At 42.6% G+C, this 21,748-nt stretch overlaps 2 protein-coding genes across 4 annotated transcripts; one reads left to right on the plus strand and one right to left on the minus strand.

Moving 5' to 3' along the window:
* The first annotated feature begins 2,327 nt into the window (after window positions 1-2,327).
* LOC133560876 (uncharacterized) lies at window positions 2,328-12,123 on the plus strand. 3 transcript variants are annotated; one of them, XM_061913889.1, is made up of 3 exons: window positions 2,328-6,090; window positions 10,131-10,286; window positions 11,340-12,123. In XM_061913889.1, the coding sequence occupies exon 1, from the start codon at window positions 2,328-2,330 to the stop codon at window positions 5,145-5,147; it is 2,820 nt and encodes a 939-aa protein (XP_061769873.1). In that variant the 3' UTR covers window positions 5,148-6,090; window positions 10,131-10,286; window positions 11,340-12,123. The 3 variants fall into 3 exon arrangements, with proteins under 3 accessions (XP_061769873.1, XP_061769875.1, XP_061769872.1); XM_061913891.1 differs by lacking the exon at window positions 10,131-10,286; XM_061913888.1 differs by lacking the exons at window positions 10,131-10,286; window positions 11,340-12,123 and adding an exon at window positions 6,328-6,383.
* Window positions 11,685-20,707, minus strand: LOC133560879 (uncharacterized). The gene is made up of 4 exons (XM_061913894.1): window positions 20,150-20,707; window positions 18,817-18,948; window positions 13,627-13,950; window positions 11,685-13,293 (listed from the first exon to the last, which is right to left on the minus strand). Exons 1-4 carry the CDS (start codon window positions 20,597-20,599, stop codon window positions 12,232-12,234), a joined length of 1,968 nt encoding a protein of 655 aa, XP_061769878.1. The 5' UTR covers window positions 20,600-20,707; the 3' UTR covers window positions 11,685-12,231.
* Window positions 20,708-21,748: the final 1,041 nt, after the last annotated feature.

The raw sequence follows: 21,748 nt of genomic DNA on the forward strand, positions 1-21,748 counted from the left end.
GCAAGTTCCGGCTGCCCTAAAGTATCAACATGGCAACTAGTCACAGTGGAAGCAGCAAAACGTCAGTATCCACAGCAAGCGCAGCTCTTGTTAGAGCTAAAGCAGAAGCCGCGAAAGTACGAGCGTCGTACGCAAGCCAAGAAGCTAAGCTTAAACTGGAAGAAGCTAAGCTAAAACTAGAAAAGGCTCATAATCAATTGGAAACAACGAGAATAACCACATAATTAGAAGTGCTGACATTACAACGAGAAGCAGACGCAGCTGAGGCGGAAGCTCAAGTATTGGAGGAAGCTTCGGGAGCACAATCCACTGGCGATGACAGGAAAACTGAATCAGAAAAGGCAAAAATTGAACGCACAAGTGAATATGTTCAATCACAGATCGACCTTCAACAGCAGTTGTCATCTCCAGCTGCCTTGTGTCCAGCAATAGACAAGCAACCGTATCCGTTAACACAAGCTACCATCAACACCTGGCATCTGGATGAAAATACTCCATATATGCAACCCAGTCCTAATAGAACCAACTTTAAGAGCGATAAAGGATCTCACTTATCCACACCAAACTTAAATAAACCAGTTAAAGCCACGACAAACTTCGAAGAAAAAAGAAAATCTGGCTCAAACATACATGCTCCGTCCTATGTTCCCCGGCAGGTTCCACAAGCCAGCATACCGTCTTCAGTGGAACCATTGGCCCACTATTTGGCAACACGAGATCTCATCACCTCAGGACTGTACTACTTCGCTGATAAACCAGAAGATTATCGCGCATGGGAGTCGTCATTCACTACAGCGGTCAGCGGTGCTCACCTCACAACAACCCAAGAACTAGACCTCATGACTAAGTGGCTTGGTAAGGAGTCTGGAGAACATGTGAGACGCATCCGCTCAATGTATGTAAACCACCCAGAACTGGCTCTACACAAAGCATGGGAGAGACTGCGTGACTGTTATGCTGCCCCTGAAATAATTGAAAAATCACTATTTGATCGACTGGACAATTTCCCCAAAATTTCTAATAAGGACAATGCTAGGCTACGCGAACTGGGAGATTTGCTCATGGAAATTCAAGGGTTCAAGGAGGACGGCTATGTCACCGGCTTGTCCTATCTGGATACGTCACGTGGAATTAGGCCGATTGTGGACAAGCTTCCTTATAGCCTTCAGGAAAAATGGACATCTTCTGGGTTTTTGTACAAAGAACATAATAACAGTTGCTTCCCTCCCTTCCACTACTTCTGTGTTTTTGTGTGCTCCGAGGCAAAGAAACGAAATGACCCCAGTTTCACCTACCAGTACAATACAGCTGCTAACCTTGACAAACACATTGCAAAAGGTTTTAACTCCAACAGACCCATCACAGTGCACAAAACAGACATTTTAACAACCAATAGTGACCCCAATGAATGTTGTCCTCTACACAACAAACCACACCCCCTTAAGAGATGCAGGACATTCCGAAACAAATCCCTGGATGATAGAAAGGCCTTTTTGAAGGAAAAAGGGATATGTTTTAAATGTTGTTCCTCAGTTTCACATCTCGCCAAACAATGCCAGTCTTCTGTGAAGTGTTATGAATGTGGAAGCACTCATCATGAGGCAGCAATACATCCTGGTCAATCCCCTCAAATGGCCAAGGCTCCTCCATCCCTTAAAGAGGATGGCGGGGAGGGAGAAGAACAGTATAACAGAGAAGAACAGTATAACATGCCTGATGTTAGCACGAGCTGTACAGATGTTTGCGGTCAAGGTCAGTGGGGGCGCTCATGCTCAAAAATATGCCTTACTAAAATGTACCATAAAGACTTCAAGGACAAGGCCATCAAAGCCTACGTAATTTTGGATGACCAAAGTAATCGATCATTGGCAAGACCAGAATTGTTTAAAATGTTCAATGTGGACAGCAAACCAATCACTTATCATCTCAGAACTTGTTCTGGCCTTGTAGAAGCACATGGTAGGGAGGCTGAGGGTTTCCAGATTGAGTCCCTAGATGGTAAAGTTCTCATCTCATTCCAACACTCCTCGAGTGTCAAGAGATTCCAAATAATCGGAATGAGATCCCAACACCAACTGCAGTTTTGCATCAACCCCATCTCCATCACATTGCCAAACACATCCCCGAATTGGACCCCGGAGCACAAATACTCCTTCTCCTCGGAAGAGATGTAATCAGGGCACACAAGGTCAGACAGCAAGTAAATGGACCACACGACGCTCCTTTTGCACAACGTCTGGATTTAGGCTGGGTGGTGATGGGAGAAGTGTGTTTAGGCAATACACACAAACCAACAATTAATTCAATGAAAACAAACGTATGGGAAAATGGACGTCATTCCATCCTTCTACACTGCACCAGCGTCGTGTGTTAAGAAGCAACAAACCTTCAACCAGTCCTGCAAATCACAAGAAAGGATGCTGGGATCGACAGTTTTCAACCAAACTGAACATGACAACAAACCTGCTCCATCAATGGATGACCTCCTCTTTCTAAAGATCATGGACATTCAAACCTACAAAGATGGATCCAACAATTGGGTCGCTCCACTCCCATTTAAGGAACCACGTCAACGTTTGCCAAACAATAAGGCCCAGGCAATCAAGCGGTTCATGTCACTTCAACGAACCCTCCAAAGGAAACCGGAAATGCAGGAACAGTATGTCACATTCATAGAAAAGCTCATTACCCACAAGCATGCAGAGGTGGTGCCGCCATTGATGAAAGATGAAGAGTGCTGGTATTTGCCATCCTTTGGCGTATACCACCCACGAAAACCTGACCAGATCAGAGTCGTTTTTGACTCTAGCGCCCAACACGCAGGTATTTCCCTAAATGACGTGCTACTCTCTGGACCCGACCTCAACAACTCCTTGCTGGGCGTTCTTCTGCGCTTCCGGAAGGAAAGAGTTGCGATTATGGCAGACATCCAGCAGATGTTTCATTGTTTTTTGGTGCATGAAGATCATCGAAATTTCCTACGTTTCTTGTGGCATCAGGACAATGATCTCAGGAAGCCAGTTATTGAGTATCGCATGAGGGTCCACGTGTTTGGCAACACACCATCTCCTGCTGTGGCAATCTATGGACTGCGAAAGGCCATCAGGGAAGGTGCACAGCAGCATGGAGATGATACTGTCAGGTTTGTAGAAAGGCACTTTTATGTGGACGATGGCTTGGTATCCCTACCATCTGAAGGTGAGGCCATTGACCTGCTCCAAAGGACAAAGTGTTCACTTGCCGAGTCGAACCTTCGCTTGCACAAGTTTGTATCAAACTCTGAGGAAGTCACCAAAGCCTTCTCCCCTCAAGATTGTGCCCCTGTGGTCAAAGACTTAGATTTGAGTGGAGACTTTACACCCACACAACGGAGCTTAGGGTTGCTCTGGGAGATTACATCTGACACATTTACATACTTTGCATCACCAACAAACAAACCATTCACTCGACGTGGTGTTTTGTCTACAGTAAACAGTGTTTTTGATCCCCTAGGAATGCTCGCACCTGTCACAATTCAGGGAAGATCCCTTCTCAGAGAACTTACCTCCGAGCTAGCAGACTGGGACATGCCCCTGCCAGAAGCCAAAAAGAACAAGTGGGAGACTTGGAAAGAGTCTCTTCAGGGCTTAAACAAGATTCATATTCCACGCAGGTACACTGCAAAGTCACTGTGCGATGCGGTGCTCACAGAGTTGTGCGTGTTTTCAGATGCATCCTGCAAGGCCATTGGTGCTGTGGCTTACCTGAAAGTGGTCCAAGAAGATGGAGAGGCCGAAGTCGGATTTGTGATGGGAAAGGCCAAGTTGGCACCCCAGTCTGAACCTACTATCCCAAGGCTCGAGCTCTGTGCTGCTGTGCTAGCGGTAGAGATGGCAGATCTCATCCAAGATGAGCTGGACCTCAAGTTCGATGAAGTTCGCTTCTACACAGACAGTAAGGTAGTGCTTGGATACATTTGCAATGAGAAAAAACGTTTCTACACCTACGTTCATAACAGAGTCCAGCGTATTCGTCAATCTTCAAATCCCGATCAGTGGAACTATGTGTGCACGGAGGAAAACCCTGCAGATCATGCGTCAAGATCTTTACCTGTATCAAGCCTTGGACAAACATCTTGGTTTATCGGCCCTGCATTCCTGCGAAAGACATCTGCAAAGATGACACAAACCAGTGAAAGATTTGAGCTCATTGGACCAGATAACGACTCTGAAATCCGACCACAAGTGCAGACCTGCGCTACTTACCTGGAACGTCAGATACTCAACCCAGATCGCTTCCAACGATTTTCCACTTTCACTTCCTTGGTGAGGGGTGTAGCATTCCTCATCCACGTCGCAAGAACATGCAAACGGTCTAATCAAAAAGATGGATGCAAAGGCTGGCACAAGTGTCACCAACCACGCACTGCAGATGAAATTGCCCAAGCTAAATATATTATTCTGAGGGCAGCACAAAAGGCAGCCTTCTCAGGAGAGCTTTTAGCTTTACAAGAAAACAAGCCAGTTTCAAGAAACAGCCCTTTGTTGAAACTCAACCCAACATTGGAGGATGGACTCATTTGTGTGGGAGGTAGACTAAAGTGCTCTGAACTCACACTTTTAGAAAATAATCCTGTAATTCTCCCCAAGAAAAGCCACATCTCTGTGTTGCTCACACACCACCACCATGTGCAGGTAAAACATCAAGGCCGTCATTTTACTGAAGGAGCCATCAGAGCAGCAGGATTGTGGATTCTAGGTGGACGGTCTTTAATCAACTCAATTCTTCACAAATGCACAATCTGTCGTAGACTTCGAGGGAAGGTTCAAGAACAACAAATGGCTAATTTGCCTCTGGAACGTCTTAAATCCTGCCCTCCTTTTACGTATGTGGGAGTCGATGTCTTTGGACCCTGGTCTGTCTTAACCAGACGTACCAGAGGAGGACAAGCAGAGAGCAAGCGGTGGGCCATGATGTTCACTTGTCTTAGTTCGAGAGCTGTTCATATCGAGTTAACAACTTCAAGTTGTATCAACGCCCTCAGGCGTTTTTTCGCACTTCGAGGTCCAGCAAATCAACTTCATTCTGATTGTGGCACTAATTTTACGGGAGCATGCAAAGAGCTTGGAATGAACAAGGCGGTGCGGAACTTCCTCAGTGAAAAGTAGTGCATTTGGAAATTCAACCCACCACACGCTTCCCACATGGGAGGCTCTTGGGAGCGAATGATCGGGATTGCAAGAAGAATCCTGGATTCAATGTTACTGCAGCATGGGACTCGTATAACCCATGAAGTTCTTTGCACCCTGATGGCGGAAGTCACTGCAATTATAAATGCACGGCCACTTCTGCCTGTATCCATAGATCCACAACAACCCTTCATTCTTTCACCAGCAATGCTCCTAACACAGAAGGCAGGAGCTCCACCTCCACCTGGAGAATTCACAGAGAGGGACCTTTACACCAAACAATGGAAGCAAGTGCAAGCATTTGCAAACCAGTTTTGGAGCCGATGGAGAAGGGAGTACCTTCCTTCTTTGCAACAGAGACAGAAATGGAATATGTCAAGGCGAAACCTTCAAGTAGGAGATCTAGTTCTCCTCAAGGACAAGCAAGCTGCACGTAACTACTGGCCTATGGCCATGGTCACCGCCACGTTCCCCGGGATCGACAATTTGGTCAGGAAGGTCGAAGTGAAGACTACAGACCAAGGAACCCCAAAAACATTTTTGAGACCAGTAACAGAAGTTGTTTTACTCCTGCCCAAAGACTAGAGTTATTTGGTGACCTTAGTGGCCTCACATAGGCCAGGCGGGGAGTGTGTTGTCCTGAAGTCAACTGTTAATATTATTTACGTAATTACATTATAATATTTTTGTATTACTTGATAATATTTTGTATTAGTAACTACAATGCTTTAATTTGGAGTTAAAGTTGTTTATATTTATTGTACTTTATAATCGGTAAACAGCAGTTAGATGATGTCACTTCCGCTAAATTACTTCCTGTTGGTTGACTTCCGGTATTTGTTCGAAAGCTAGAGATACATTTTGTGGTCTTCTGTAGTACTTTCTGTTGCCATCCTACACAAAGCGGCGAAGAAGCAATGCCGTAAGTCGTCTTTAATAAGTTAACAACATGTCAGACACGTTAAAAAAGTGTAATAGTGCCGATATGTTAAATATAATTGTCGAACTAGATACAATGTGTTCAAGTCATTTAGGCAGACGGGAGTCTCCCTCTGCTGGACATTTTCCGACAATACCGTTACATTTTTATATGTCATTGTAAACGAATATGTACAGAGGCAATAAGTGTGTTGTGTGTTGTGTCTCTTGTTCTTTTCAGTTTTTCACCATCTTGTCTATGAAGGAATTGTCAAAAGTAAATGGTCAAGCTTACAACGACGTTCTCTTCATTGACTCCGGTTTGGCTTGGTGTTGAGTTGGCGTTTTTACACGTCTCACGAGAACACTAAAGATAGAAAGCAAACTACCAAACTATTTGTGGAACTATGCCATTCAAACAGCAGCTCCTGTTAGAAACCGGTGTTACAATAGATGGACAAAGAAAACCGCATATGAGTTACTTTCAGGAAAAGTACCAAATGTGTCACAAATGCAAAAATTTGGGTCTACATGTTTTAGTTACAAACAAGAAAAAGGAAAAATAGACTCCAAAAGTGAGCAGGGCATTTTCATAGGATATGATAAAAACAGCCCAGCATTCCTTGTATATTATCCAGAAATGGAAAAAGTCCAAAAGATCAGATTGGTGAAATTCGCAACCAAAACAAGTGTAGAGAGAGAGACACAAACTTTAGAGCCATACGCAGGACATGCCATTGGAAACAGAGACAATGCAGTCTGTGACAGTGACCAGAGGGATGAGGACAGAGTTCAACCTGAAAACAAAACTGAGGATTAAAATGAGCAGGAAGATGTGGAACAGTCAGCGGCAAATGCCGAAACAGAAATCAGAAAGAATCCTTTCAGAGTAAAACAAAACCCATCTTATTTACAAGATTATGAGACTGATGATTCATTGGACAGATTACAAACATGCGTTGATTTCTGTTATCGAGCAGTTTGTGACATTCCAGAAACTTATCAGGAAGCCGTGTTATCCTCCGAGTCGATGCACTGGAAAAACGCCATGAATGAGGAGATGAAGTCACTAGTGGAAAATGACACATTCCAGTTGACTGACTTACCACCAGGTAAGCGAGCTTTAAAAGCTAAGTGGGTTTATGCACTCAAAACAGACATAGATGGATCTAATAAATTTAAGGCAAGATTTGTTGCTAAAGGATACGACCAGAGAGCAGGAACTGATTACGACGAGACGTTTTCACCGACAGCTGACGTGTTAAGTGTAAGAATTCTCATGCAGAAGGCGGCACAGGAGGACTTAATCTTACATCAGATGGACGTGAAGACCGCGTATCTACGCGCACCCATCGACTGCGAAATCTATTTAGAACAACCACAAGGTTACGAGAAAAACTTTAACACTGGTGAAAAACTGGTATGTAAACTAAACAAATCATTGTATGGACTCAAACAGCCGGGCAGAAACTGGAATACAGTGCTACACACTCATTTATGTGAAAATTACCTTGTGCAAAATGATGCAGATCATTGTGTATATACAAGAGAAAAATATGGTCAAAAGGTAATTCTTATTATTTGGGTAGATGACCTTATTTTAGCTACCTCAAGTGAAAAATCAATGCAGGATGTAAAAAGAATGTTTACTCAGAGATTCAAAATGAAGGATTTGGGAATCCTAAAACATTTCTTAGGAATAGACTGAACGAACACATGGACTAGTGAAAATGTCACAAGAGAGATATCTGAAAAATGTTTGATATGGAAAATGTTCTTAAAATATTGTTTAACACAGTGAGCTAATAGCGAGTGGGGGTGTTAAGATTGTATATATCCACGCTCTTACTCAGTGACTGTTATAGAGGTAGGATGTTGTAGCGCATGTTATCCCCTTGAGGGCGCTCTGGTACTGTGTAGTGTTTAACACAGAAGCAGTTGTGTGTTCAACAGAAGAAGAGAATAAAAGTCTCCTCGGTGAGAGGACGTTGATGTTCAAGACTCGTTGAAAGTATCGTTCATGTGCACGCATAAAGAACTCTTAAGCTCAAACACCTTAACAGATAGTAACCTGGCTTTTTAGCATTAAGCTAATGTTACATGAATCGGCAATTGCTAATCAATTAATAGCTAGTTCTGATTTAACGTCGGGTTAATATTGTTATGAAAAATAATAATATAACGTTAGGTAATTACAGTGCTCCCACCTTACATTCCTCAGGGACATTTGTTTTACAAGTGTCCCTGAGTTAGGAAACTGTGATAGAGGTAAATATAAACGGAATACAATGATTTGCAAATCATTTTCAACCCATATTCAGTTGAATATGCATCAAAGACAAGATATTTGATGTTCAAACTGATAAATAGTTTTTGAAGTTTCGAATTAGGGCTGGGCGTATCGATACCAAGTAACCGTCTGCGTGTCAGAAGGACGCATGCATCCTGCTGCTTCTCATAAGAGATTGCAATGCATACTTGTTCAACAGCCATACCATTTATACTGAGGGTTGTGATATAAACAACTTTAACATTCTTACTAATATGTGCCACACTCTGTGAACCCACACCAAACACATTTCTGGAGAACATCGACTCTGTAACACATTATAAACGCAAGATAAGAATTACCCATAATGCCACCTTGCAGTGCTCTATGAAGTGATCCTAACGGCCGGAGCGGAGCCAGTCGGCCAGAGCCTATTGTGCTGTGCTGATGTAATATTTTTAGGTTTATGTACGTACAACTATTAAACATTTAAATAGTATGAGGAATTATAAGTAAAACTTACTCTTCCCCCATAATTCATGTATTACGTTGATAAAATGTTTAATTTTACTTAAGAAACTAGTTCTTACTGAATGTTAAAAATATTAGGTATAAATTATGACAGTTACTCTAATAGAGTTTACAGCACCAAAAAGTCACTTTTTTCAGTGTGTGTGTGTATGTATGTATGTATATATATATAAATGGGTATTTCTGTCTGTCATTCCGTTGTACATTTTTTATCCTTTTACGGAAGGTTTTTTGTAGAGAAAAAATTATGAAAAAACACTTAATTGAATGGTTTAAAAAATGAGAAAACAGGTAAAAAAAAGAAAATTAAATTTCGAAACAAAGTTTATCTTCAATTTCGACTCTTTCAAATTCAAAATTCAACCAATAAAAAGAAGAGACAAACTAGCTAATTCTACGGAGCCCCTAAAGGGACATGGGGATTTATTTATTTTTAGACATGTATCTGTGCGCACGAGAAACTATCTCGTGGCCACGAGAAACTTTTTATATAAAAAAAAAAAAAAGATTTTTTTTTTTTTTTTTAATAAAAAGTTTCTCGTGCGCACGAGAAAGCATTGGATGCGTGCCGCGTGGTTTGAGGTGTGTGTTAAAATGGCAGTTCAGGAGTTAATTCGGCTGTATTTCCAACTCGGACTTCACTGTAAGGACATTGCTGCTTTGCTTGCAAGTCGTCATCGGTATATTGTGTCTGAAAGACATTTAAAACGAATTATGAAGGCATGTAATCTGTTTCGGCGCGAAGGATACACCTCTTTGGATCGCGTGGTAGATTTCATTCAGCAGCAGTTACAAACAAGTGGCCTGCTGTGTGGATATAGGTGGATGCACACTAAATGCAAGGAGGATGGATTACACGTCAAGAAAGAAGAAGTACGCTTAATTCTTAAAGAACTTGACCCGAGGGGTGTTTAACTCAGAGCAAGGAGACGGCTCCATCGTCGAAACTATTTCGCAAAAGGGCCAAATTATATTTGGCACTTTGACTCTTATGACAAACTGAAACCATTTGGTATCTGTATAAACGGCTGTATTGACGGATTTTCCCGGAAAATTATCTGGATGAATGCATTTACGACCAGCAGTGACCCAAAAATCATTGCAGGCTACTATATGGAGGCAGTGAAGAGATTCGGTGGTTGTCCGAGGATTGTCAGAGGCGATCGGGGCACTGAAAATGTTAAAGTCAGAGACTTTCAGCGTTTTCTCCGTCGCAACATTGATGACGGTTCTGGTATTGACAGCTACATCAGCGCATAGAGAGTTGGTGGGGTTTCCTCAGAAGAGAATCAATGGAGTTCTACATCTCTATGTTCACTGACCTGAAGGACCGTGGTTTGTTCGGTGGTACATACTTGGACCGAGGTCTAATTCAGTTCTGCTTTATGAGCTTCATTCAGGTAAGCGACAATGCATTGTTTTATCTATTCTCTGATGTTTTTATTTACTGGCATGCACACATGTAATATAGCAAGTGCATGTCTTTTTTACAAGCGGTCTGCAGAGATAGAATGAATCAACAGTACAACAGTGCCATCTAATGGAAAAACTACTGAATTACAACATTTTCGTTTTTGTCTTTTAACATCCTTCCATGAGCAGACAGTGGGTGTGAATATTAGCACTTGTGTCTCATCATGTCTATGTGTCTTCTTAATTACTGTTATTGGTGTCTTACAATACCCTATTAATTCATGTTCAGTGTCGGGGGGGGGGTTGTAGCCCGAATAACCCCCCGTACAAGCACAGTGATTGATTGATTGATACTTTTATTAGTAGATTGCACAGTACAGTACATATTCCGTACAATTGACCACTAAATGGTAACACCCGAATAAGTTTTTCAACTTGTTTGAGTCGGGGTCCACGTTAATCAATTCATGGTACAAATATATACTATCAACATAATACAGTCATCACACAAGTTAATCATCATAGTATGTACATTTAATTATTTACATTATTTTCAATCCGGGGGGGGGGGGGTGAGGAGCTTTGGTTGATATCAGAACTTCAGTCATCAACAATTGCATCAACAGAGAAATGTGGACATTGAAACAGTGTAGGTCTTATTTAGTGGGATATGTACAGCCAGCAGAGAAAATAGTGATTTCAGATAGCATAAGAACAAGTATATACATTAGAAGTACATTTGAGTTGTTTATAATCCGGGGAGATGGGATGTGAATGGAGGAGGGTATTAGTAAAGTGTTGAAGTTGCAGTAAAGTGTTGAAGTTGAAGTGGGCAGCAAACTGTTTTTATTCATTTATGTTTATTAATTTATATATTTATATTTGGCCTTTTCCACTCATTTTCTCCTAACGTCATCAAAAACCTCAATATTTAACATAATTTATTTGAAGTCATCTCATAACTAAATTAAAGAGTACATGATGAGAATAACAAATTGCATATTAATGTACTTTTCTTTCTCTCTGTACTATTTTTCCAGGATGAATTAGACGAGACCATCAATGTGTGGGATGCACATGTCATCAGACCATCAAAGAATGACAGGGTGCCCAGTGGTCGCCCCCGAATCATGTACATGTTCCCAGAACTCTACACAACTTGTGATTGCATTTCCCCAGTGGACAGAGCTGATGTACAGTTGTGTCAGAGTAACTGCACATTTCAACTAGCAGTGCCATGTGACACGGACATCTACAACATTTGCAAATTTCTGATGGCAGAGTCACAGCTGCATCTTCCAGGTGATGCTTATCAGGCATTGGATTTGTACCTTCACTTGAGGAATGAGATAACATCAACTCTCTAATTTGAGATGGATTTTTATTCAGAGCTAAAACATGTCCACACTGACTACACTTGAACAGTGCTATGCCACAAACATTAAGAACATTTTGCAGCAAAACTGAGGTGCAAATAGGATTGATATGTCACTATATGCACACTGACTGCAAAGAGAAGCAAGGCAGGACATGAAAGAGGAAATGAACAGAACTAAACAACCATTAGAAATGTATTGTACTTGCATTGAACATGAACTTGTTTGTTGAATGATGACATAAATTCTGAACATTATTCAGAATAACAATTGTATAAAAGATGCACATAAAAATGTAATAATTGTACAAAAAGGGACATTTACCTATGAGAACAGACCCTGCTGACTTATCAAAATTATTAAACTGTCTTGTGGAAAAAAACTGAATCTCACTGTACTAACAATTTACAGAAAAAATAAGAAAATAAAACAATTCAAAAAATGTAAACGGTCTCTGTTTTAATAAAAACAATAAATGAAAATCTGTAGAAACAGTTTTGCATCAGACAAATGCCATAATAACCTCAGTGTAGAAGATAGATGTGCTTTCCATTCACTACACAATATCCATTGTGAAGCAGTCACCAGACAAGACATTATCAAATTCTTTGCAAAACTCAGGGTATGTGATGTAAGTGCATGGTAACTCAAGAACTGCTCCACATGTGTGTGCTACAGGCCTGCGACTTAAACCACACAATGTGTTAAAAATGACTTCAAATGTGTCTTTGCACAGCACAGTAGATCCTGTGCAGAAGCGTAAGAAAATCTCCAATTTTCTTTGGTCGATGCTTCTCACATACCGTAGCAGGTGGTTAAGAGCAGTCTGCTCTTGTGGATTTAGGCTTTCAAGTGATGGTTTTATCATCTGGGCCACTTTCTTGTTAGTTGGCCTCTTAGATTCATATATCTCCATTATGTTGTCTTTGGTTATGAGCGTTGGCATAGCATTATGAATACTGGAGTGGAAACAGTCAATTATAAACTTTGGCTCTTGAAGAAGAGCTTTGTGGGCCATTGTTAAAATAGCAGCCCGTAAATTGTTTTTAGGGGGCAGGCAGTGTGAGCTCATTCTGGAGAAGACATCAAGTAAGTCCTCCTCAACAGTTTCATCAATGGTACCCTGTAGTGCTTTTTCAAGCGACACACGCTCATTTTCTGAAAGAAATCTGGCAAATGACATCATTAATAGTTCTTCATCCACTGAGCTAACTCCTTTACAACAGGCAAGAACAAAGGCTGGTGACAGTCTGCTTGGTAGGATTTTGTGGTCCAGGTATCCTTTCAACCACACTCTTCCGAGCGCTTGCCATTTCTTCTCAGAATAGTCTGGTTGTAGCCTGGGTACTCGTTCATCTTCCCCCTCACACTGGTCCAAGAAGTGGTCCCAGAATGCGGAGTACGCTTCTCTTGACACACCATCACTGTCCATAGCTTTCTCATTTGTAAACTCTATTCTTAGACTAGCATTCAGTACTTTTGGATCCATGAAGACATTAAGGACATCATCAACTATGTTTACTCGTCTTAATTTCAAAATAAGGATTTCTTTGTCAAATGGATCTGGTGATGCTGGAAGACAGCTTGATGATACAGGACCATCATTGAATGTGGAATGCTGCAAGATATTTTAAAAAGGTAATTAGGTGTGATTATTGATTGATTAATCCTTTTGTGAACAGAAAAGAATCAAAGATTTTGACAATCAATGTATCAAATAGCATGCAAAAAAGGTGATAATGTTGTGGTTTTAGATTTGCCGCTTTTCTATTTCATACTACGATGCATTAAATTACAAATGAGTTTTGGAATGTTTGGATGAAAAATGAATCTAAAAACATATGCTTAGGATGAAAGATCTTCGGATGGTAATGTTACAGTTTTTGTACATTTTAAAAATGTAAAATGTAACAATTTTACAGGACTGTAAGACGTTAGTGCTACATTGTACCTGCATGCTGCTCAAGTCATGTGGATTCCAGGGAAGTGTGGTGTCTTGAGAATCAGTATCATCACCAACAATGGGTCCAAACTTCACTTCAGAGTCCTCAAGAGATTGTTGAATGGAAGGATTAAGAGGGGAATCTGAGACATCACTTAACAACTGGTCTGCATCTTGACTTGGCACAGGCGTTAAACAGTCATCTTCAGATCCATGCCTTCTTGTTGACTGCTGAGTATGACTGCCAACATCCTGAGTAGGTTGTGTATGCAGGAGCTCTGTGTTACCCATCTCAGGAGTTGCTGATCTTGACTGGCTGATTGTCTCTCTTCTCTATTGATCATTTCATATAAAAAACAAGAAAACAAACAAATGTATTATCCATCCATACATCCATTTCCTACCGCTTATTCCCTTTAGGGTGGCGGGGGGCGCTGGTGCCTACTCAGCTACAATTGGGCGGAAGGCAGGGTACACCCTGGATAAGTCGCCACCTCATGGCAGGGCCAACACAGATAGACAGACAACATTCACACTCACATTCACACACTAGGGACCATTTATGGTTGCCAATCAACCTATCATATAATCTATAGTTTGAATAATCTCATCCAAGCTGCCGGGTACTCCGGCTTCCTCCCACTTCCAAAGACATGCACTGGGGATAGGTTGATTGGCAACACTAAATTGGCCCTAGTGTGTGAATGTGAAGGTTGTCTGTCTATCTGTGATGAGGTGGCGACTTGTCCAGGGTGTACCCCACCTTCCGCCCAAATGCAGCTGAGATAGGCACCAGCAACCCCCGCGATCCCAAAATGGACAAGCGGTAGAAAATGGATGGATGGATGGAAGCTGCTATGTATATTCATGTGACTATAACACTCTGCACCTGAGTAAATTATTTGGTGTATGCATTTTTACTTAATGTAGGATAAAATTTAAAGCATTTGCAGACTTCCATCTTAACTGCAGATTTAAAACTAAAACTATAACTATTGCTGGTTATGGAGCAGGAGAGATGAGATGAGCTGGAAGCCAGGAGGAGGAGATAGGCAGTGACTTGGCCACCACTGCCGGCCCACCAGCGGTAGGGTGTTACGGTTCAGGGTCGAAACACCCAATGACCGCTGGACACCGTCTGAAGATATCAAGTTCTCCTGGCCAAGGCTCCATTCACCTAAGGTGAATGAAGAAGAAAGCATCTCCGGATGTAATGCAATCATAAATATCTGGGAAACCAGTAACTTCCAGGAAAGCCTGGATGGCAACCGAGGAAGTTCGGTGACTCTGGAAAGACAGATGACCTCCAGGAAAGACTGGCGTGGGTGGATGAGGCCAGCAACCTCATGCACACCACTCGCAAGAGGGCACCAACCCAAGCTACGGAAACCAATAAAGAGCAATACCCCCAGAGTCTCCCGAGAGGGGGGGAGGATGAGAGACTCAATGGGACGGACACAACGGTAACAGCCAGGAAAGGATCACGGACAAAGAGACGGCTCACCCAAACATCAATAACTGGAGAGGTGTTGGAGGTAAAGTGTCATTGCGGAAAGACCTGCAAAAACACAAGAGGGCTTAAAATACACCAAGCCAGGACCACATGTGGAAAAGGGGAGACACAGGTGCAGCGCACCGCGGTAGCACCTGGTGAGACGCAGGAGAGCTCTAGTCAGGAAGTACCCCACAGCACTGGAGATCTCTCAGTACCGGTGCCACCTCAAGACCTCAGGCGGGATCCACCCCATACCTCTTCACAGAACCAAACCCACCCTGCGAGAGAACGAATTAAGTGGCCCAAGATGAGTGACACCAAAGAATGGAACCAACTAGACGAAGACCTTGACAAAGTGCTAGAAGCCGCTCTAGCAGGAACAGCTGAACAGAAAGTCAATACACTCACAACAATAACATACAATCTGGCAAGGGAGCGTTTTGGGATGGAGGACAAGAAGGTTTACACCAAATTGGTGCATCAGCCAATCAGAAGAGAAAGAGAAATCCATCGCCTAAGGAAGGAAATCAAAACTCTAAACAAACAGTTCAAAAGAGCCACTGTCGAGGAAAAGGAAGGCATCAAGGATCTGACAAAGCAACTTCGGGAACGTCTTTGCAGACTACGTAGAGCAGAAAACATTCGGAAGAGGAGGAAGGAGAGGGAGAACAGAAGAGCACAGTTCACCCAAAACCCTTTCAGATTCACCAGGAAACTACTGGGTGAAGCAAAATCCGGAATGCTTAACCAGCTCTAGGGAAGATGTGGAGGCGTTCCTAAGGGAAACCCATAATGACATCCGCAAAAACCAGGCCCTGGGTGCCAACCATAACATCGGCAGCTCGGAAAAACCAAGAAAGGAGCTCAACATCGGTGAACCATCCTGGAAGGAAATCCAAGATGTGGTGAAAAAGGCCAGAACAGGATCTGCCCCTGGCCCCAGTGGTATACCCTATAAGGTATACAAAAAATGCCCGATGCTCCTTCGGAGGCTGTGGATGCTGTTCCGGAGAATCTGGAAAAAGGGCACCATTCCATCATGCCGGAAGAAGGCAGAAGGCTGTTTTGTGCCAAAGGAAGAGAACTCCTCAACCATAAATCAATTCCGTACAATATCACTTCTAAATGTAGAAGGCAAAATCTTCTTTTCTGTACTGGCAAAAAGGATGACCTTATACGTGACTGAGAACGGATATGTTGACACCTCTATCCAAAAAGGTGGGATACCAGGCTTCTCTGGATGCCTGGAACACACCGGAGTTCTCAGTCAGATGATCCGGGAGGCCAAAGCAAGCAAAGGCAACCTGACTGTTGTCTGGCTCGATCTGGCTAACGCCTACGGATCAATCCCTCACGCCCTCATTCACACTGCACTAGACCATTACCACATCCCTCTGCACATCAAGGGAATGATAACCAGCTACTTTGGGCGCATCCAAATACGTTTCAAGACAGCCAATTTCACAACTCAGTGGCAAAACCTGGAAAAGGGAATCGTAACTGGATGCACAATCTCCCTCATCCTCTTTATCATGGGTATGAACCTCCTCATAACAGCTGCTGGGAAAGAAGCCAGAGGACCAGCAATGGAATCAGGCATTCAACAACCCCCAATAAGAGGTTACATGGATGATCTCACCTTGACGACCACAACCCATGTGGAGGCGAGACGGGTGCTAACAGTTCTGGACCACAAGGCAACATGGTCCAGAATGAAGTTTAAGCCCAAAAAATCAAGGAGCATGGTGATCCGGAAAGGTAAATTGACGAACAGGTTCAAGCTGCAAGTGCAAGGAGAAGTGATTCCATCGATTGAGGAGAACCCTATAAAGTGCCTCGGAAAGTGGTTTGACAGCTCACTTACTGACAGGAACAACATCACCAGTACAGAGAAACAGACAGAGGAGTGGCTGAGGAAGATTGGAAAATCAGGACTCCCTGGTAAATTTAAAATATGGCTCTACCAACATGGACTGTTACCAAGACTCATGTGGCTGTTGACAGTGTATGACATCCCTATGACACGCGTAGAAGGAGTGGAAAGAAAGATCAACAAGAACCTCAGAAAATGGCTGGGAATCCCTCCAAGCTTCACATCAGTAGGCCTACATAAGATCAGGACAGCTCCAGCTTCCCTTGTCATCCGTGGTGGAGGAATTCAAGGTAGCAAAGTGCAGAGTCTTAAGGACATACAGAGACACCCAGGACGAACAAGTCAGACACGCAGGCGTCACTACAAGATCAGGACGCAAGTGGGCAGCTGACACAACTGTTGCACAAGTTGAGAGCATATTGAGGCTACGTGACATCATAGGGATGCCATGCACAGGGAGACAGGGTCTTGGAACTTCCCATGTCCAACAATGGAGTAAGGCAGAACCCAGGGAAAGAAGCGCTATGGTCCAGGAGGAAGTACGAAACCTGGAAGAGGAAGGTCGGATATCAAGAGCAGTGGAACTAGCGTCCCAGGGAGCTTGGACCAAATGGGACCTCCCTAAGAGAAAGATCACATGGGCAGATCTGTGGAAGCTGGAACCATTCCGCATCTCTTTCTTGCTGAGATCAGTGTATGACACACTCCCGACTCCAACAAACTTGCACAGATGGGGCATGAGAGGGGATCCACTATGCAAGCTTTGCGGGCAGAAGGGTACCATGGCACACATTCTGTCAGGGTGTAAAACAGCACTCACCCAAGGGAGATACAGATGGCGTCATGACAAGGTGCTCATGACACTGGCTAACACCCTGGAGCAGCAGAGATGCAAGAAACAGCAACCCCAAGGGAAAACAAAATCCATCCAGTTTGTGAGGGAGGGAGAAAAGCCACAAACCACAGCAACAGCAAGGAAGAGCCTACTGCAAATGGCACGGTCTTGGGATATGAAAGTAGACCTGGGAGGAAGGCTGCAGTTCCCCCAGGTTGTACAAACAACCCTGAGACCGGATGTGGTGCTGTGGTCTGAAGAGGCAAAGAAGATAATTCTCATTGAACTCACAGTCCCATGGGAAGAAGGTTGCGACCAAGCCTTTGAAAGGAAAAGTGCTAAATACCAGGACCTTTTAAATGACTGCAGGGGAAAAGGATGGCAGGCATGGCTGTTCCCGGTCGAGGTCGGCTGCAGAGGATTCCCTGCCCAGTCGGTATGGAGAATGCTCACAGCTTTGGGAATAACAGGGAAGGAGAGAAAGACAGCAGCTCGCAGGATGGGGGAGGCAGCGGAGAGAGCCTCTTGCTGGTTATGGAGCAGGAGAGATGGGATGAGCTGGAAGCCAGGAGGAGGAGATAGGCAGTGACTTGGCCACCACTGCCGGCCCACCAGCGGTAGGGTGTTACGGTTCAGGGTCGAAACACCCAATGACCGCTGGACACCGTCTGAAGATATCAAGTTCTCCTGGCCAAGGCTCCATTCACCTAAGGTGAATGAAGAAGAAAGCATCTCCGGATGTAATGCAATCATAAATTATGGTTTCTTAAAGGCCATTTCTGTGCCCTCATATATTTCACCTGTGATTTATAATAAACATAGCTCCTGTGTCATGCGGATTTAATTTAAATGACACTACAGGAAACTATAACTATAAAAATATGTTTGAATTTTAAAGAATACCGAACATTTTGGTACAATAAAATCTTCAGACAACACAAGTTCAGTACTGTTTAGCACGGACTGGTTCCATAAAAATGCAATACGAGTGCTTACTTGTTCATGGTTTTGCTGCATTGAGCCACTTGGAGATAGATCTAAATCAGAGGAGCTCTCTGGATGATCCACTTCATTGAGTCTCCTGGTCTTGTTCCTCAAGGATCGTGTCTTCATTGTCCTAGACCTAGCCTATAAAACGGTGAGCAGCAAATTGTGAGCTTATACAGACTTGACAAAGAAATAAGACACTAGATTTATCCTAAAAAAAAAAAAGACATCTGTGAAAGTACAGATCACATTGAATAAGACCACAGGTAAGAAAGCAAAGGTGAATATCAACATCATATCCGTCATATGAGACAGGTGTGGTACACAACCATAATCAGTATTGGCGCTAGGAATTTTCAAAATGGGGCCCCACACTAAATTTTGGGGGTTCCACTTTTTTGTAAGCTTTTTAAAACAAATGATAAATGTATGCATTATCCTGTTATATCTCACATTCTGTATTGTGTTTTGGAAAAAGGTTGTTATTGACGTTACTTAATCCATTAAACAAATAATACAAAAGAAAACACATTTTAATGCATATGTAAATGTCTTCAGTTATAAACATTCATTCACATTCTTCTTTCCTTCATGGATTCTAACTTAATTTGTTTCTGTATTAATATTTAATAAGTGGTAGGTGTATTTATTTCAGTATAAAAGTGTAAACCCTTTTTTGCTTGGGTCATGAAATGATGATAATGGTGTGCCAGGGCATACATATATTTTTTATTTCCGCTTAAATCTCTAGAGTCTACATTAACTTCAGATCTATCCCTCATTTCTAAGTTTTTTTTTAAAATGTTGTTTCGTTTGTTTGTTTTATACCCTTTTGTCAAACAAAACTATGTTTTTTTGTGGCAAACAAACATCCATCCATCCATCCATTTTCTACTGCTTGTCCCTTTCCGGATCACAGGGGGTGCTGGAGCCTATCTCAGCTGCCTAGGATAGGTCAATAATTCATAAAAACATAAATTTTCATTCAATATTATGTTTTGAGCAATGACAGTTTTAAAGAAAAAACAGCTTTGTTTTATTAGTCAACATTGCACCTTTTTCTAAATTACATTTCACCTCTAAACTTTTTATTCCACTTTTGTTATTTTTTGTTTATTTTATTAGTATTTTTAGAATGTGACGTGGGCCTTTAAAACATTAGCTGTGGGCCGCAAATGGCCTCCGGGGCACACTTTTGACACCCCTGCTAGAGATAATAAAACATTAAATCTGATAAGTCTGTGGATAAAAAGCAGAGCCTGGCGACGCATGCAATCAATATAAATAGAATACCTACAGTAATCTATGTATTGATATCACAAATGTGGCAGAGGATAATTACCTTCAGCGGCGTTTTCTGTGTTGGCTCCATGTCCGATGATTCATCAGAGAGAAGTAGAATGTTGTTAGACTTGGTGGCAGTGTAGACGCGTAGCATTTTTAGTTTAGTCTGTTCGTACAGCTGGCCCACCGTGACTTCACGGGGCACAGGACTGGGACTGTAATCACAAATGTCAAACTCGAAGTCTTCTATCAGTCCTTTTGATGAATGCCCATTTGCAAAAAACAAGCATTTGCCTGTCTCCAACAGTTCACCCATAGTCACTGATTTCTGGACCGACAGATTCCGTGTTCCTCCTCCTTTTCTCGTTCTAACCTGGTGATACATTCCACTCTCAAAGTGGAGCCATCCCATTTCAACCCGCCGGGTGATTTTGGCTGCATTTTTTTGGCCAGTAGCGGTGCCTTGTACAGTATTAGGAGTTCTTAACCTGTCTCTTAATTTCTGCATGAGGGAGGACTTCACTGTCTCGGCTCCACCCGACTCTTCGTTTGTCACAGTTCTTTGACGGCAAAATGCTCTGAGCGCAAGTCGATCCCCATATCTTTCGATATAAATGATAAATAAATGGGTTGTACTTGTATAGCGCTTTTTTACCTTCAAGGTACTCAAGGCGCTTTGACACTACTTCCACATTTACCCATTCACACACACATTCACACACTGATTGAGGGAGCTGCCATGCAAGGCGCCAACCAGCAACCATCAGGAGCAAGGGTGAAGTGTCTTGCTCAGGACACAACGGACGTGACGAGGTTGGTTCTAGGTGGGATTTGAACCAGTGACCCTCGGGTTGCACACGGCCACTATCCCACTGCGCCACGCCGTCCCATATACTTGCTTAACTCCTTATCCGTCATAATGCCTATGACATTGGTGTCGATCTGTAAAAAGCAAAACATTTGCCCTAGTGTGTGAATGTGAGTGTGAATGTTGTCTGTCTATCTGTGTTGGCCCTGCGATGAGGTGGCGACTTGTCCAGGGTGTACCCTGCCTTCCGCCCGATTGTAGCTGAGATAGGCGCCAGCGCCCCCCGCGACCCCGAAAGGGAATAAGCGGTAGAAAATGGATGGATGGATGGGTTTGCTAAAGGGTATTTCCTACAGTAAAATAGCAACATTAAAAGTAGGCTATTTCTTACTTTATATAAAAGTTAATAAGTATCCTCACCTTGTCTTCTTTTAGTTTGTTGATGACACTTTCAGGTATATTCCGCATTTGAAGGAACATGAATAAATCTACTGCAGCCATCTTTGTTTAATAACAGGTAGCAAAACTGCTGAGCAACGGGAGATTATGGGCGAGGGAACGTCTTTGTTGGAAATAGAGCCGCATAAACTCCTAAACTGCCATTTTAACACACACCTCAAACCACGTGCACGCATCCAATGCTTTCTCATGCGCACGAGAAACTTTCTCGTGGCCACGAGATAGTTTTTATTTAAAAACTTTTTTTTTAAACATTTTTTTTAATAAAAAGTTTCTCATGCGCACGAGATACATGTCTAAAAAAAAAAAAAAATCCCCATGTCCCTTTAGGGGCTCCTAAACCCAACCCTAACCCTAACCCTAATTCAAATCTTTTTGAAAAAATTAAAA

This window comes from Nerophis ophidion, linkage group LG10 (assembly GCF_033978795.1).
Source record: "Nerophis ophidion isolate RoL-2023_Sa linkage group LG10, RoL_Noph_v1.0, whole genome shotgun sequence".
NCBI classification, from domain to species: Eukaryota; Metazoa; Chordata; class Actinopteri; order Syngnathiformes; family Syngnathidae; genus Nerophis; species Nerophis ophidion.

What these genes read in the sequence shown, in the direction of transcription:
- LOC133560879 (XM_061913894.1), bottom strand. Translation starts at nt 20,599, where the DNA reads ATGCAGAAATTAAGAGACAGGTTAAGAACTCCTAATACTGTACAAGGC. An exon ending in CACAGAAAACGCCGCTGAAG is followed by an intron (nt 18,949 to 20,149) that starts GTAATTATCCTC and finishes ACCGTTTTATAG; the next exon opens with GCTAGGTCTAGGACAATGAA. An exon ending in TGCAGCAAAACCATGAACAA is followed by an intron (nt 13,951 to 18,816) that starts GTAAGCACTCGT and finishes AATGATCAATAG; the next exon opens with AGAAGAGAGACAATCAGCCA.
- LOC133560876 (XM_061913889.1), top strand. Translation starts at nt 2,328, where the DNA reads ATGGACGTCATTCCATCCTTCTACACTGCACCAGCGTCGTGTGTTAAG.